General features: G+C 35.2%; 1 protein-coding gene across 1 annotated transcript in view; it reads left to right on the forward strand.

The window, feature by feature from the left end:
- LOC145296663 (membrane metallo-endopeptidase-like 1) overlaps window positions 1–14,600 on the forward strand; it is a 336,498-nt gene extending 321,898 nt beyond the window's left edge. The window contains exon 22 of the mRNA XM_080142602.1: window positions 12,841–14,600. Within this exon, the coding sequence (XP_079998728.1) occupies window positions 12,841–12,940 (100 nt within the window). The 3' untranslated portion in view covers window positions 12,941–14,600. The remainder of the gene's footprint in view (window positions 1–12,840) is intronic.
- Window positions 14,601–16,107: the final 1,507 nt, after the last annotated feature.

The following is a 16,107-nucleotide window of genomic DNA, read 5'->3' on the forward strand; positions in this document are numbered from 1 at the left end:
AGTTCTTATGACAGTCATTATTAGATGGAGAGGAGGACACATTACTTAGATGAGTTATACACAATGTCCATTATAACGATTGTTACATGAAAAGGGGGCAGCCCTTTTCATGTAAGTAAAAAAAGAGAATTAGTTAAATGAAAATAAAATCAGATAAAACGGGAAACGAACCCTGTAGATAAGTTTTAAAGAACAATAGGTTTTAAATGGAATGCCCAGTAAATTGTTGATTCTGTTAAAATATTTAATAAATACAAATTTGGCTGGAAACTATTCACATTTAGAAATTTCTTAGAAAGAATGCATAATAAAATATGGGTTACAGAATTAGAGAAGTGGGTTAAATTCCTTTGTAAAACAGCAAGGAGAATGGGAAATTTCCTGATCGTCAGAAATGGTTTAAAAACGTGCAAATCGCGCATGTTGATAACACGTGAGTTATAGTCACGTTGACCAGACATACATGTGATTTCTCAATATAGGAAAAAGTTCGAAGTTAGGGAGAGTCAGACCAGAGTCGGGGTGAAGAGAGAGAGAGAGAGAGAGAGAGAGAGAGAGAGAGAGAGAGCTGACATGAAACCTTGGAAGCGAGGTTAGAAGAAGAAATCATGTAAGACTTGAATTCCTGGATGCAAAGCCATTGACCGGTCATATGGAATAATAAAAAGAACATCTTCATCTTTTTGTATCTGCGTCTTCGTGTTCTTATTAAACAGAAAAGTTATTTCCATTTATGTTATAAAAACTTTGTGAAAATCATCATCACCAAAACAAAGGTAAAGTGAAATTGTATTAATATGAACTTTGTGTCTCTCCTTATATATACTTGTTAATGTCTCCATCTCTTACAACATGAACACTCCTAAGACTCTAATCTCCCCTAAGACTGTCTATTACTCTAAGACTTTCTAATACAAACAAGAACACTAAATAAGAACTCACGTAACATACGCGCATATTTTGTATCTCTTCTAAAAATACAACCGAGTATATAACACGATGAGGGAGATAAAGTTCATTAAGATGAGAGGACACAAAGTTCATATCAATGATTATTTCACATTACCTTCAATTTGGTAGAATCGACGACACGAAGACAAAATTACAAAATATGGTGTGTTCTTTTATTACATTCGACCGGTCGCAATGATGTTGACATCCAGGAATTCAAAGTCGACTACATGATTTAATCTTCCTCCCTCGCTTCCGAAGGGACCCTGCTCGACTGCCTCCTGTCTCCAACTCTGTCTACCCACTCTGATTAACTCATCTTCGACTCTAGCTGCTACATTGAGAATTCATTTCTGCCATGACGTCATACGTATGACCGAAAACGTGCTGAACTCACCTGGCTATAACATACATTTCCAAAACACACTTCTGCCAATAAAGACTTCTCTTAACCTGTTTTTCGACCGAACTTATATTTCAACATATTTAAATTTGGTATTGTTCGTTCTTCTAACCTTATTTTAATTCAGTTTTCATAAAAAAGAATTGAACAATCAAAATTCCTTTTACTCAAACATATCTACTATTTTATATTAAATTGAGGAATGCGAATTCTTTCCTGAGTCTATTTCCGAACCGTGCTTACCAGGTTCGAATCTCCGTCTATCTAATCTCATTTTTACTCATTTAATGTGTAACTTTATCCAGAAAAATCCCTTCCTTCGATATTGAGTAACCTAAAATGATTTTTTATTACTATTGGTTACACACTTTTTTGTATTTATTGTCATGCAAGCATCCTTTAGTCTGTTCAGTATATTTTCAGTTTTTTTCATTAAATCATCTTCATTTAAATCTCCAACACATATATCGTCTTGATAACAGATGGTATTTTAACAATTCCTATTACTTTTTCAATAGATTTTTGAAAAATTGCACTTGCCTTTTATGCCATAGGGCATCCTTTTCCACTATAGGTGTGTTTATGATCGTCACTTCTTTAGAATTTTCATCTATGAGTATTTGTTGGTAAGCTGATTTTAGGTCTATCTTTGAAAATACTTTCACTCCGGCAAGTGTTTGTAGAGCTACTTCCACATTCAGAATAGAGTACGAGTCGGCGCACACTTTCTGATTCGCCCCTATATTATAATCTCCACAAATTCTCAAGTCACCGTCTTTTTTATATACCACAATGGGTGATGCCCATTTGCTTCCGCCTGGCGGGCAGGGTCTAATAAGTCTTACTTTATTAACTTTCGTAACGTAGCTACTATTAACGCTAATAAATGTACTGTTACTTTTTATCGCTTTGTAGTAAGAGGACATTTTTTTATATTTCAGGCTAGCTTAATAATTTTTTAATTTTCCCAGTTCTATCTCATTAATCACCTTCGTTGGTTTTATTTTTAATACGTCATTCCCCAATAGTCCATGCGTTTTTTTGGCAAGTTGTAACTATAATTGGTATTACTTCATATTTTTCCTTTAGTTCTATTGAACCTTCAAAGTAGCCCATAATTGCTATAATCGAGCCATCAAACTGACGTAATTGTACGCTGTTTTTTAAAGACCGCTTTCCCATTTTTACTCACAAGTTTCTAGGAATTATAGTCATTTCGCTGCAAGTGTTTATTATTATTTCAACAACACAATCGTTGATTTTCATTTTTATTTTCGTCTCCATTCTTAGATTCAGTATTTTGTATATTATCCTTCTTTACATTAAAAATTTGTCTATTTTTATCCTCTATTATTTCCACATTTTGCGTTTTACATACTTTTTTAAAGTGATTCTTTGTAAACACTCTGAACATGTTTTTCCAAGCACCAGGCATTTTTCGTTTTTCATTTCATTAATTTTTTTACAGTATGTAAATTTTATTCTTTTCGTTTTTACCGTATATGTTTAAGTCATTATTTCTTCGTAGGAATTATTTTTAATTTGGTTGTAGGTATGTATTAATTCTTGCTGTTGTATAAATTCTAGACACATATTCAAGGGCATATTTGTACTTTGTAACAGTGTGCCGAATTATGCATACCTTCAATTAATTTTAGTTCGATTGACTCTTCTTCTGTTGTCTGTTCCTAGTTTTTCCAATTCACAGTATTTACTCGCACTTCTTAACCGGTGTAAATATTTTACTATCCGTTCATCCTTCCTGCTTCATTGCCATCGATTTGGTCCTTTCTGTAATCACCATTTTTTTGGCCTTATTGCTTCGAAAGTTATTTTTTTAGTTCTCGAGGGAAAACCATTTTAAGAACCTTTAGAATTGCTTCACAACCAGCTCTAGCCATAAACTATAACAAAAATGTGTACGGAAAGTCCTTTAAAAAAAAAAAGAATTACTGCGCCCTCTGTAGATGTATAAGGAAAAAAATTCAAGATGGCGCCCGACTCTCTCTTTAACACGGTAAGTTCAGGAAAAGATGTTATGGATGTTGCAGCAATTCAATAACCATTATACACCGGTTCTGAACGGAATCCAACAACGGTAAAATATCCTCACACGGCACAAGAAGCAACAGCCACACGAATCCCCGGCCAACTCAATCGTCGCTGCCCCAACGTATTTTTCATCAACCGCTTTTATCGTCGTTCTAGGCCGGCAAAATTTGCATATTGCGAGAATTCGTGTGACTTTGCGAGACATCATACTTTACAAAAGACGGCGGCCGCCATCTTGGTCTTTCTTTTCTATTTTTGATCGGTAACGCTGAGCTGGTCTCGAGGTAAGTCTTTTCCCCTCGTCCGTCTCTCCCACGTACCCACACAACACGCAAACACGCGGGCGCTTATCTCCTGGGTGCACGTTACATAAATGTGATTTCGTTTTCCCCTCTTCTGTTTTTATTCTTTCAACTGGTTGCATCTCGCATTAGAAGAGAAGTATCGAATCTACGTATTCTGGGTCTTCGAGGACCAGAGACTATATTATCAGCAACGCTTTTGATATGTCGTGTATAACACTAAGTAAGCGTGCTACAACCAACCTGTTCTAGTTGGTGTCAGTTTATAAATATGAGCTATCTGCTCATATGCACATTATAATTAATTTGTATAACATTACAGCAAGTGTTGTCAGAATTGCATTGAGTTTTAGAGTGAAGTTTGATTGGGATTCAGATTTGAGTTTTATTGCAGCAGTGATATTTGAGTTTTTATAGCAGAGCGCCAAGATTTGGTGTTGAGTTTTGACAGTAGAGTGTCGAGATTTGGAGGAGCAATTTTTTCGTAGCAGTGCGTCTAATTAAACATGTTAACGACAATTCTGTAGTTTACTAATGCTTAAAACTTAGTTATACTACATACAACACAGAACTCTATATTCATACAATAAAACCATACAATCAGACCACTAGACGATCAAAGAACTCATAAGTATATGCACGATTTTTATTCCCCCATCTTATACAGAACCTCCTACACAACAGTATACTGGGTGACTGTTTTCATATGCTCCACCCAACATTATAAGTGTTAGGTATATAATTATTTAACAACTGTTGTTTCAGGCCATTAGTTATATATACACACACACACACACAGACACACACACACACACATATATATATATATATATATATGTATATATATTACATTTTCACCCCAAACAAAGCACATTGCCACTTTGGTGTAGGGGGCTACTATCATGGACATGAGCTACTGGACATACTATGTAGGGAGTTGTGCAGCAAGGTGTAGGTTCACGTTATACACGAACTTCTGCATGTCAGTACAGTTGGGGAAGCACGGATCCGGAAGGAATTCCAAAGTTCAGCGGTACTGGGGAAGAAACTACTTGAGTAGAAAGCTCTTTTACATCTAGGGATTTCTACTGTGTAGAGGTGGGATTTAGCTGCTTCTCGGATTTGTCGAGGGTATTTACGTCGTGGGGGTACAAGTGTTTGCAGTTCTTCAGAGCATTCACCATTAAAATACTTGTAGAACAGGCAGAGGGTTGCAACATTTTGTTGATGGGATAGAGGCTGAAGCTTAGATGACAGTTCAGGACCGATCAGGTTGGCGACTCTGTTTTGAACCTTGTCTAAGAGCGAGAGACTAGTAGCACATGCACCAGCCCAAATAGGACAACAATACACTATACATGGGCGAATGGTGGCCTTATAGAGGCACACGATACTTTCGGGCGTTAGTAGTTTTCTAGCAGCAGTCCTTACAATGCTCTCAATGTAATTCTTCCAAGTCATGTTTCCTGTGAACGTTAGACGGGGGAGTTTAAAAGAAGGAGTTTCAGTTAATGAATCTTAGGCCATTGCTATAGGTGGTAGAAAAGGTTTCTTGTAATTATTGAAGGAAACCAGTTTAATCTCGGCAGCATCGAAAGTGACCATCCATTTTTGTTCCCATTCCACTACAGATTGGAGGCCAGCCCCTAGTATTTCCCTAGATATGTATACATTTGTTTTCCTGTTATAGAGCGTGGTATCATCAGCATAGATGCTCATCTCAGAGACAATTCTGTCGGTGAGGTCATTCATGTATATTAGGAATAATAAAGGTCCAAGGATAGACCCCTGAGGCACTCCCGTATTTAGATCATATTGTTTAGATGTACGCCCGTTGAGGACAACCTGAAATTTTCTCTTATCTAAGAAGGGTTTAATTATGTTAAGTATTCTTCTAGTAATACCGTATGTTCTGATTTTTCTGAGAAGACCTTCATGCTATACCTTGTCAAAAGCCTTAGATATATCTAGAGCTATCGCTCTACCCTTCCCTGCTTTGTCCAGTGAATGGTATATACGTTCAGAAATTACAGTTAGGATATCTGCTGTGGCACAGGCTTGCCTAAATCCATATTGCTGGTCGGTCAGAAGTTTAGCATCTGTAAGGTGATGGACTAGAGCTTGGTTAATTATGGACTCAAATATTTTGATAAAAAGTGGGAGGAGGCTAAATAGGCGATAATTCAATGGGTCAGTTCTTTCGCCAGAATTCTTGAAAACTAGTACCACGAAAGCAGCTTTCCAGCAGGCAGAAAAGTAAAATTCATTAAGGCATTTGTTGCAGTTAATTGCACAGCCGGGATGAGATCAGATCCACATGCTATTGAATTGTCAATGTTTTTTTATGATAGTTGCCTCTGAGAAGAGGTGATTTTCAGATCGTCTAGCGTGGCATCTATCCTCAAAGGAAAGTCAGGGAGGGCGTGGTTAGCAGAGTCCAGTGTGGAGTTGGAGACAAACCGACTGACAAGTATGTTAGCTTTGTCAGTTGCTGAGCAAACAACCTCATGATTGTTGGTTAGTGGGGGAATTGTGGATTTCCCATTATTTACTACATTATTGTATATTTTCTAGAGATTACGGGTTCCTTATTTTTGTTGTTTCAGTAAATTCTCTCTTCGCTATCGCTATTTCTTTCATACAGTTTCTTCTAGCTTCTATATACTTCTATCTGTTTGAGCTGGACTTCTGTCGGTTAAATCTACCGTACGCAAGCTGCCTTGCGCAATGGCAGTTGTACAAGTAGAAGTAAACCACTGGGGAATGTGGGGCTTGCTATAAAATTTCCGCGTGGGAACATATGCTTCAATGTCGTTTTGTAACCATTCAGTGGTCTCATTTGCGCACTGTTCAGCAGGATGAGAAAAGATATTTCCCCATGGGGCATCTCTGATGAGATCCCTGATGCCTTCCCCGTCAGCCTTTTCATAGTATCTCGTTGTTTTGAGCAATGGCCCTTCAGTTTTAGTTCTAGAGTTTAGGGTGATTTCGGCCATTGCCACTGCATGATCAGCGTTCCCAAGTGGGCTGTGGGCATTCGTTATACAATCATCGGTAACTGTGGTCAGAAACAGATCTAGATGTGATGTTTGTTGTTCTTGTTTGTCTAGGAAAGGGGTTGGAAACGTAACCATCTGTGATAGGGAGTGAGATATAAAGAAGCTATGTGTTGTGCTACCAGTTGCGTCTGTATGAGTAGAGAATCAAAGCCAGTTTGTGTGGTGGGCATTGAAGTCAGCAAATACATATACTTGTGCACTACTGTAGAGAGAGTGCTGTATCTATGCTGTCAGAAACTTTGTTTATTAGGCTGCAGTCCTAGGTCGAGGGAGAGCGGCAGAGAAAATAAAAGTAGCTAATGTTATGTTGCCTGCTAAGTCTAAAGCACATAAAGCCATGGTTTCCGATTCTAGGTTTGTTTCTCTAGTCAAGGGGAGGGTATTACGAATATACACTCCAAGTCCGTGCATGTGTCTGTCAGAGTCCTTACGTCAGGGTGGGAGATATTCAGGCATGTTAGAGTGGTAAGTGGGCTGTAGGTTAGTCTCACTTAGTGCTAAGATACTCAGGGTGTTTGTTAGGAAAAATGATGTGCGTAAATACAACCCACAAGGGAAGAGGCAATTTGATTTTGTTTTAACCTAAGCCTGGTTTCAGCGCAATTTTTTATTGTACTGCCATTATTTAAGGTGTTTCAGTTTAAGTAGGGGGTGCTGAACAAGTGGTTGTGTAGAATACCAGACATGCAACACTAGTAGACCATCAGCTTACCTTTCATTCACTAAGATTGTGGCCCAAGGAAAGCCCACCGAGGATGAGTGCAGGGTCCCTTTCCATGCGCGACATGGTACTACAAACATCCCGGTATTATACAATTGTGGATGGAGTAGCCGCTTTAAGCGCTACCAAAGAGTTAGGGTGCCTCTACTACCAGCCGGAAACAGCAGCCAGGAACTGTCAATCCGGTACCATAAACTCATCAAATGAAGGTCAACCCAATATAATTGCACTGGCATATGTGGCACTCAAGCACTGCCAAGTGCCCAGTTTAGAGAGCATATATATATATATATATATATATATATATATATATATATATATATATATATGTGTGTGTGTGTGTGTGTGTGTATATATATGTATATATATATATATATATATATATATATAAGCGAGGAACGTTCTAAAAGTAATGCCTACTATTTTATTACACCTGAATTGATCAGGGAGGATGATTGAAAACTGCTTCGTTGTCATGACTAAACTAATGAATTCATGACTTGAAAGTTTCATCTCTGTGTTGCAGATACTAACAGCGTGAGACTCTGATAAAACCATCCCTGTCATTAACGTGCGGCAGATTGTGAGATGCGTTATTAAATTCCTGGCAAAAATTTCACTGAGAATGATGATGACTATGTAGAAAAATATATTATGTAGCAGAAAATATTGTTCGTTGTAAATGTAGCATTTTCGTTTTATGTAGCTGTACAGCATTTTGAGTAAAAACCTCGTAAGCTATATTTTAGGAACCTCCTAGTGTGAGTATATATATATATATATATATATATATATATATATATATATATATATATATATATATTAGATGGAGAATGAAAGCACGACAATATAAATATAGAAATATATGCATATAAATTCAATCGTCGATCGAATAAGGAAATGACAGCAAGAAGGGATTTAAGATAAGTGAGTTGTTTATATGTATTTCGAAGCCTCAGGCTTCTCATCAGAAGAAGGTCAAACGTGTTAGGTAGCATGTCAGAGATACGACGTCTAGCGACACACACCCACACGCATATATATATATATATATATATATATATATATATATATATATATATATATATATATATATATATATATATATATATATACTAGCAAAGGTACCCGTCGTTGTCTGGGTTCAAACCAGCATACAGAAAATTGACTCTGATTTATGAAAGTATGATAGGTTATGAAAAGGAAGGGTTGTAAAAAGATAGCAAAATATGATGAAAGTAAAAATAAATAGATAAACCCCATAATTTATTATACCATACCTGTTCACACTTAAACACTTATCACAATATTCTGTGGATCTATATTAAAAAAACCTTGTTAAACTTTGTGGCACATTTCCATTCTAGGGAGGTTAGGCGAGAACGAACACCCCATAATTTTATTATACCATATTTCTTCAAACTGAAACATAATTATCAAAGTATACTTACGCAGATAGATATGAAAAGTCTTTATTAAAGTTTGTGCCCATTTCCATTCTATGGAGGCCAGGCGCGAACGCAGACTCCCACAATTTTATTATACCATCCTTATTTAAGTTAAAAGATACTTATCAAAGTATTATTATGTGCATCTATATCAAAAACACTGGTAAACGCTTTTTTAATTTTTAATTTTTTTTTATTTCCATACATTGTGGACAAGGCGCGTACGCAGACCCCACAATTTTAATGAATCATCATTATGCAAGACCAAACATACCCATTCCTGTGTCTCGATACATCTTCTATCATTATATATAATCAGTTTTCTATAAGAGTCAACCATATAGGAGGCTATTCGTGACCAAAAACACACACACAGACATTATTAATATATATTAACAAAGGAGTTACCACTTGTAAAGACCCGGAGGGTTAATGCGTGTGGGAAAATATCGTAGTAATCGTTAGTAGTAGAAATTTGATAAATTAGATTACTTAAGACGACGGCCTATCACGAACTTGTTTATGTTGGACTCGTGGCGACCGTATTATAGTCAGTTAAAAAGACTGGCAGTTCTTAGAAAGAAACTATCCTCCTGGAACCTACGTTTAGGTATAAGCGCAGAAAAAAACGCGGGGGTAAATTATTGATAGTGGTTTCAAGTAGACGAGTGTTTTGCGTGAAATCGTGGCCAGGGGTATATATATATATATATATATATATATATATATATATATATATATATATATATATATATATTTACTCATCACATAAAATTAATATAAGGAAGTATATATATTTACTCATCACATAATATTAATATAAGGAAGTATAAATTTATGCGTAAACTTTAAGTATTTACTTCTAAAAGTGCTCAATACGTAGGTAGAGCTAGATAGTAAGTTATAAAATATATATGGCGATTAAGCTACACAGAATATTCCGCGTTTCAGACACTCTTGGACTCTTCAGGTTTATGCGCATAAGCCTGAAGAGTCCTAACGTGGATGAAACGCGGAATATTCAGTGTAGCTTAATCGCCATATATATTTTATAACTTACTATATATATATATATATATATATATATATATATATATTGTTTTAATTTAAATAATTTTCTAATAACTCTGATATCATGTTTCAAATGATGCCCTGAAAGACATAAGAAACGACACTACCTGTATATATACGGTCATTAAAAAAAACTATGTTACACAGAAGTGCAAAATTGTAATTTCGCTAAAGCTTATAGTCGCCTCTTTTTCTATTCGAACTCTGTATATTGCAAGTATTGCAAGAGCATCTGTTGTGTATATTTACTGTTGAAATGATCCTGCTGTGCCAGCAAACAGAAGAAACCAAGTCATGGGGCACAGGGCGCCAGAATGTGACAATGTGTTTACCCTGGAGACATTACTCGAGTCATCTGTGCTGCATGTCACGCGACAAAAAGTCATCTTTCACTGGCATGAACTCAAAACATTTCGGTCCTTACAAAAGAAAAAAAAGAAAGAAAGAAACTGAAAAAGATAAACACAATTTTAGTCTTTTGCCAACTTGCATTGTCATTTAATAATATGTAAATAAAAGAATTGTATTGCTAGGTTACAAAAGTGTGCACAGACTTAAAATGTATTCGACTCAAATTCAAATGCGCACAGTGCTGCATAGTTTATCTCAAAATCAGTGTCGATAAAAAAATATGTGTAATATATTGAGTTAACAAGTAAGATTTTGCATTTTTAAACTTTTAAATACAGACGAAAATATCTCGGCTAAAGCAAAAAATTATTGATCTTTATTAACCCCATAACAACGCAAAACAAGTGTATTTATTCCAGTAACGTAAAACTCTTGCGTTCTGATGACAATGATGTCACTGAAGGGTTTTTGATGCCATTCAAGTTTTTGGACGTATTTCTCATGCAGAAAGTTGTCAGGGTGATTGTGAAAGTGAGAGTCGTTAGGTGAAAAGTCTAGAGAGTATGGCGGATAAGGCAGTTTCGTAGTCTAATTCATAGGGATGGTTTCACAGCATGCGATCGGGAAAATTCATGGAGAAGATTTTGGCCTTTTCTGGTGTACTAATGCTGGGTGTTGTTATCGAAGTTTCTGATGCATTTTATTCATTTGTTGACAGTACTTATCTGGCCTAATAGTTCTGTCTGGATTAAGAAAAACTGTAAAGGATGAAGACGGGTCGCAGATCACCAGACAGTATGCATGATCTTCTTTTGGTGCAACCCTGGCTTTGAGAAGTGTCGTGGAGAGTCGTCGGCGTCTTACTACTGAGCTGAGCGTCGCCGGTTGTCGTAAAGAGATTGGCATATCAAAAATCCTCACCTGGATCTTTACGACGAGCACAATGCTATAGAATCGCCTTTTACATTCTGATCAGCACGGGTTAATTTGCATAAACAATTAAACAGACAAGCAAACAAAATTTGCATAAACAATTAAACAGACAAGCAAACAAAATTTGCATAAACAATTAAACAGACAAGCAAACAAAATTTGCATAAACAATTAAACAGACAAGCAAACAAAATTTGCATAAACAATTAAACAGACAAGCAAACAAAATTTGCATAAACAATTAAACAGACAAGCAAACAAAATTTGCATAAACAATTAAACAGACAAGCAAACAAAATTGACTGAAAACATTACCCCTATTAGATAAGTGAAAAAAAAATATCTTGTTCAAAAAAAGAATCTTTAAAGAAAAAATAAAAATCCAAAATTAAATAAGATGAAAATCTAATACAAACAAATATGCCAGATATTCAAGATTCGATAGCTAAAAAGAACTTTTTTTAATGGAAGTCACGACTTATCAAGGCCCGGAAGCCACTCGGGGATAAGAGTTATTGCGTGTACCGTAATCAATGGGATAATATCGTAGTAATATTTAGTAATTGAGATTTGATAAAGTGTCTTACTCAAGGGGCCGGTTTATCAGTAATTTGTTTATGTTGGACTTGAAGACATCCAAGTTGTACTCAGGTGGGAAACAGGCAAACGGAAGAGTTACACAGGCGTGCACTTCTAAGAAAAAAGCTTTGTTCATGGAATCTACGTTTTGATTTAGACGCAGATAAAGAATGGGGAAATTTTTTGACAGTGGTTTACGCTAGACGGGTGTTTATCGTTAACGATTGGCCAGGGAGGACCAGAGATTTGAGCTCAGACGAGCACTTGCCATGGAAATAAAAATAATACAAAGACAGGCTCGCAACGTCTCTTCTGTGGGAGAGAGGTTGCAGGGAAGAGAAAAGTGCATGCTCCCACTAAGCCGCAAAGTCTACTTTTTACTTTGTCAAGACAGGATAGGCATTTAGCAGCTCTTGCCCTTCTTGAAAATGGAAATTTATCGAATCTTGCTTAATAAATGTCTAATGAGTATGGATAAAATTCATTGCATATCTGAAATATTTGAATTTTCAAATAAAAATATGTGTCCATATTTATTTTATTTTAATGGTTTTTAATATTCCAAAGAGACTAACATCTAGTTAACATTTATGACGTTTCTTAAACCAACTATTATTATTTCATAAAAATGGAATGCATTTCAATTTTTACACAGGGCTTCAGCTGTATTTCTGCCTACTTTGTACTAACCTAAATACAACAAAATATAACCTGCATCGGAAACCATTGCTCTTACCAGATGTGTTTCAAAATTAATAATAGTAATTAAGAATGAATCTTATATAGAAACATACATGTACACAGAGTTAGAATTATATTAATAGAATGTGTGGAATAATATGATTATATTCTTTAAGTTTTATTTTAAATGTGTTTCGATTCGAACAGGTGCGAAAATTTAATTAATATCTGAGATAATAAATATGTTTCTTTGTTTGAGCTATTTAAAATTTATTTCTTTTATTTCTAGAGTATTGCTGACTTTGAGAAATTCAAAAGAATTTTCTTCCGTATACGGCTGCCCAGAGGGATCCAAAATGAATCCGACTAAAAAATACGGATTATGGTGAAATATTTTATAACATTAATGAGGATTTATCAAACAAGATCCGGTGAGTTTCTAAATTAAATGAAATACATTTTTATAAACAAAAGGCAACAACTGAACACTTGAGACAAAGCAAAGAACACAAAGAATAAAACCAACACAACAACGAAAAAACAAAAAAAAATACAAAACACAAAATAATGGAAGAAAGACACAACAAAAAAGTAAAAATAGTAAAGAAAAGAGCACGGTTCTAATATTAAAAAAACAAAGAATGCAACGAAACAAGAAAAAAACATAATCAAGCAACAAATATAAGGAAAAATAATATACACAAAAAATAACAACAGAAAACAAAGGAAAAAATAACAGAGAAGTAGAAAACAACAAAACTAAAGTAAGGACAATAAAAGAAACGATAAAAACAAAAACTATAAAAAACAACAAATAGGAAACTAACACACAAAACCAAAACATAAAAATAAACAACATAACACAAACAACCCAATAACAAAATACATGCGCCCCGACAAAATTAACGCAAACATAATATCATAATAATACCACAGCATACAACACTGACAAGAAAACAACGCACGCCAAACAAAACAATAAAAGAATGAAACAACGCAAACAAAACAAAAAACAAAACATTGAAAGTGATATACACGAAGTAGCAACAAAAATAAAACCAAACGAGAAAGAAAACAACAAAAACAAGGTCAAAAGTAAAACTAAAACTATAAAAGAAGCAACAAAAGCAAACGGGCATGAAAAGACCAACACAAACACAAGAGAATAACAACAAAAATACAAGAGAATAACAACAAAAATACAAGAGAATAACAACAAAACACAAGAGAATAACAACAAAACACAAGAGAATAACAACAAAAACGCAAGAGAATAACAACAAAACACAAGAGAATAACAACAAAAACACAAGAGAATAACAACAAAAACACAAGAGAATAACAACAAAAATACAAGAGAATGACAACAAAAACACAAGAGAATAACAACAAAAATGCAAGAGAATAACAACAAAGACACAAGAGAATAACAACAAAAATGCAAGAGAATAACAACAAAAACACAAGAGAATAACAACAAAAATACAAGAGAATGACAACAAAAACACAAGAGGATAACAACAAAAACACAAGAGAATGACAACAAAAATGCAAGAGAATAACAACAAAACACAAGAGAATAACAATAAAAACACAAGAGAATGACAACAAAGACACAAGAGAATAACAACAAAAACGCAGCAAAGTAACCAAAAACAGAAAAAAAAACAGCGTAAAAAGTCAAACTCTGGCCAAAAATGACTGAATATTTAGCTACCAAATAACGATTGACTTCCAAATAGATGCCTTTAAGTTTTGGCATCGAACACTCACCTTACCCAAGAATGAGCCACAGAAACAACTTATTTTGTAACCGAATATTACTAATTTCCAATGGTTAGTTACCAGCAAATGGGGAGAATTAATGTCTCCTCCTGATGTCTGCGGGGAGTCCAACTATGAATTGGAATTAGTATTTGTCCTATGAAAATTTTCAATGTTACTTTAATTCAGATAACTATGTTATTCTGAAAATGTATGTAAAGAAGTTTGTATAGACAAAACGAAATTCGGAAATCATTTTCATGATTAAATACATTGTTTAATAAATATTGAATTGTTTTAGTTGAAGAATTCAATAAATATGACATATATAAAACTATTTTTATAAGAGGTTTCCACTTACGAATATCCAGGAGCAACTCAAGAATAAGAATTAATGAATGTCTAGTAAACTTGTTAATATGGTGGAACTTGAGTAAGGTTTGATTATTTAAAAAGACGGTTCGACAAGAAGACTTAATTTCGACTATGTTATAGTCAGCTGAAAAGCAGCCCCGCGGTATTATATTCGATAACGGCCATTTCTAGGTACGACAATTTGCTCATAAGATTTTCATTTTTAATCTCTACACCTATTACAGCTTTTCGATGTTCTTCTAAGCGTACCTTTGTATAGTTCCCCACATTTACATAGGATCTCATACGCACACTTGTTAGTCATGATTTTTTGTTTCTGTTAGGGGCTTTATTCACATAAGTTGTTGTTGCACATATTTAGCAGAAATAGACATTTTTCGTATAGTTAGTCACACGGCAATATGATTATCACAGTTATCATTTCCAGTTTTAAAAGTTTCAAGCACTCCTGAGTTTATTAAGTTCACGTAAGTACATACATACAAGAAAGAAAGGATGCATCGTGCTTTTTTAACTAGTATATCAGATCGGTACCAACATTATTTTTCTCGATTAAAACATTTTATCCTAAAAATGAAATAGTTCAGAAGTTATATTAATCGGAAAGTTGTGAGAAAATTATCCAAGATAAAAGCCGTAGTCTGAATAATCAATATCAAAATTTTCAGAAAAGAAAGTTACCATCATGCCTGATTCTAGTTTAAATTCCCTAGTCATGGGGAGGGCGTTATGAATATAGACTCCATGCATATGTCTGTCAATCTTTACGAGAAAGTGGAATATAACCAGACATGTTAAAATGGTTAGAAAGGATGGAGGGATGCAAGTTAGTTTCACTTCTAGATCCCACCCCCACACTGTAGAGATCCCTAGATGTAAAAGATCTTTTTACTCCAACCGCAAGACTCTGGAATTCCATTCCAGGTCCCTGCTTCCCCAACAGTACTGACGTGCAGAAGTTCAAGTGTAACGTGAACCGACACCTTGCTGCCCAAATCCCTACATAGTACCCCGGTAGTTGTTGCCCCTGATAGTAGCCCCCTACACCAAAGTGGCAATTTGCCTTGTTTGGGGTGAAAATGTAATAAAAAAAAAAGCGTAAAGATATCCTGGGAGCTTACTATTAGAAATTATTTTAACTCGTCTAAGTTGGTTTAAAGTTTACAGATATTTGGAAATGCAAGCTTCAAGGGTGGAGGCAAAGCGTCGTTCAAATGTGCGTCTGATTTGATTATTATTTTGGATTGAGCTGTCATTTTTAGAGTTTAAGGTTAGGGTAGGTGATGCTAGGCAAAGTGGATGTGCCTAGCCACCATCATCCAACATACGTAGACTATCGGCCGAATCCGTGTCTACATGAATTATGGCTTCAGCAATGCCCTACCGGAGATTAGTGCAGGGTCCCTATCCATACGAG

The sequence above is a fragment of the Euprymna scolopes genome, chromosome 17 (genome assembly GCF_053919585.1).
Source record: "Euprymna scolopes isolate OS-2025 chromosome 17, ASM5391958v1, whole genome shotgun sequence".
In the NCBI taxonomy this organism is placed as follows: domain Eukaryota; kingdom Metazoa; phylum Mollusca; class Cephalopoda; order Sepiida; family Sepiolidae; genus Euprymna; species Euprymna scolopes.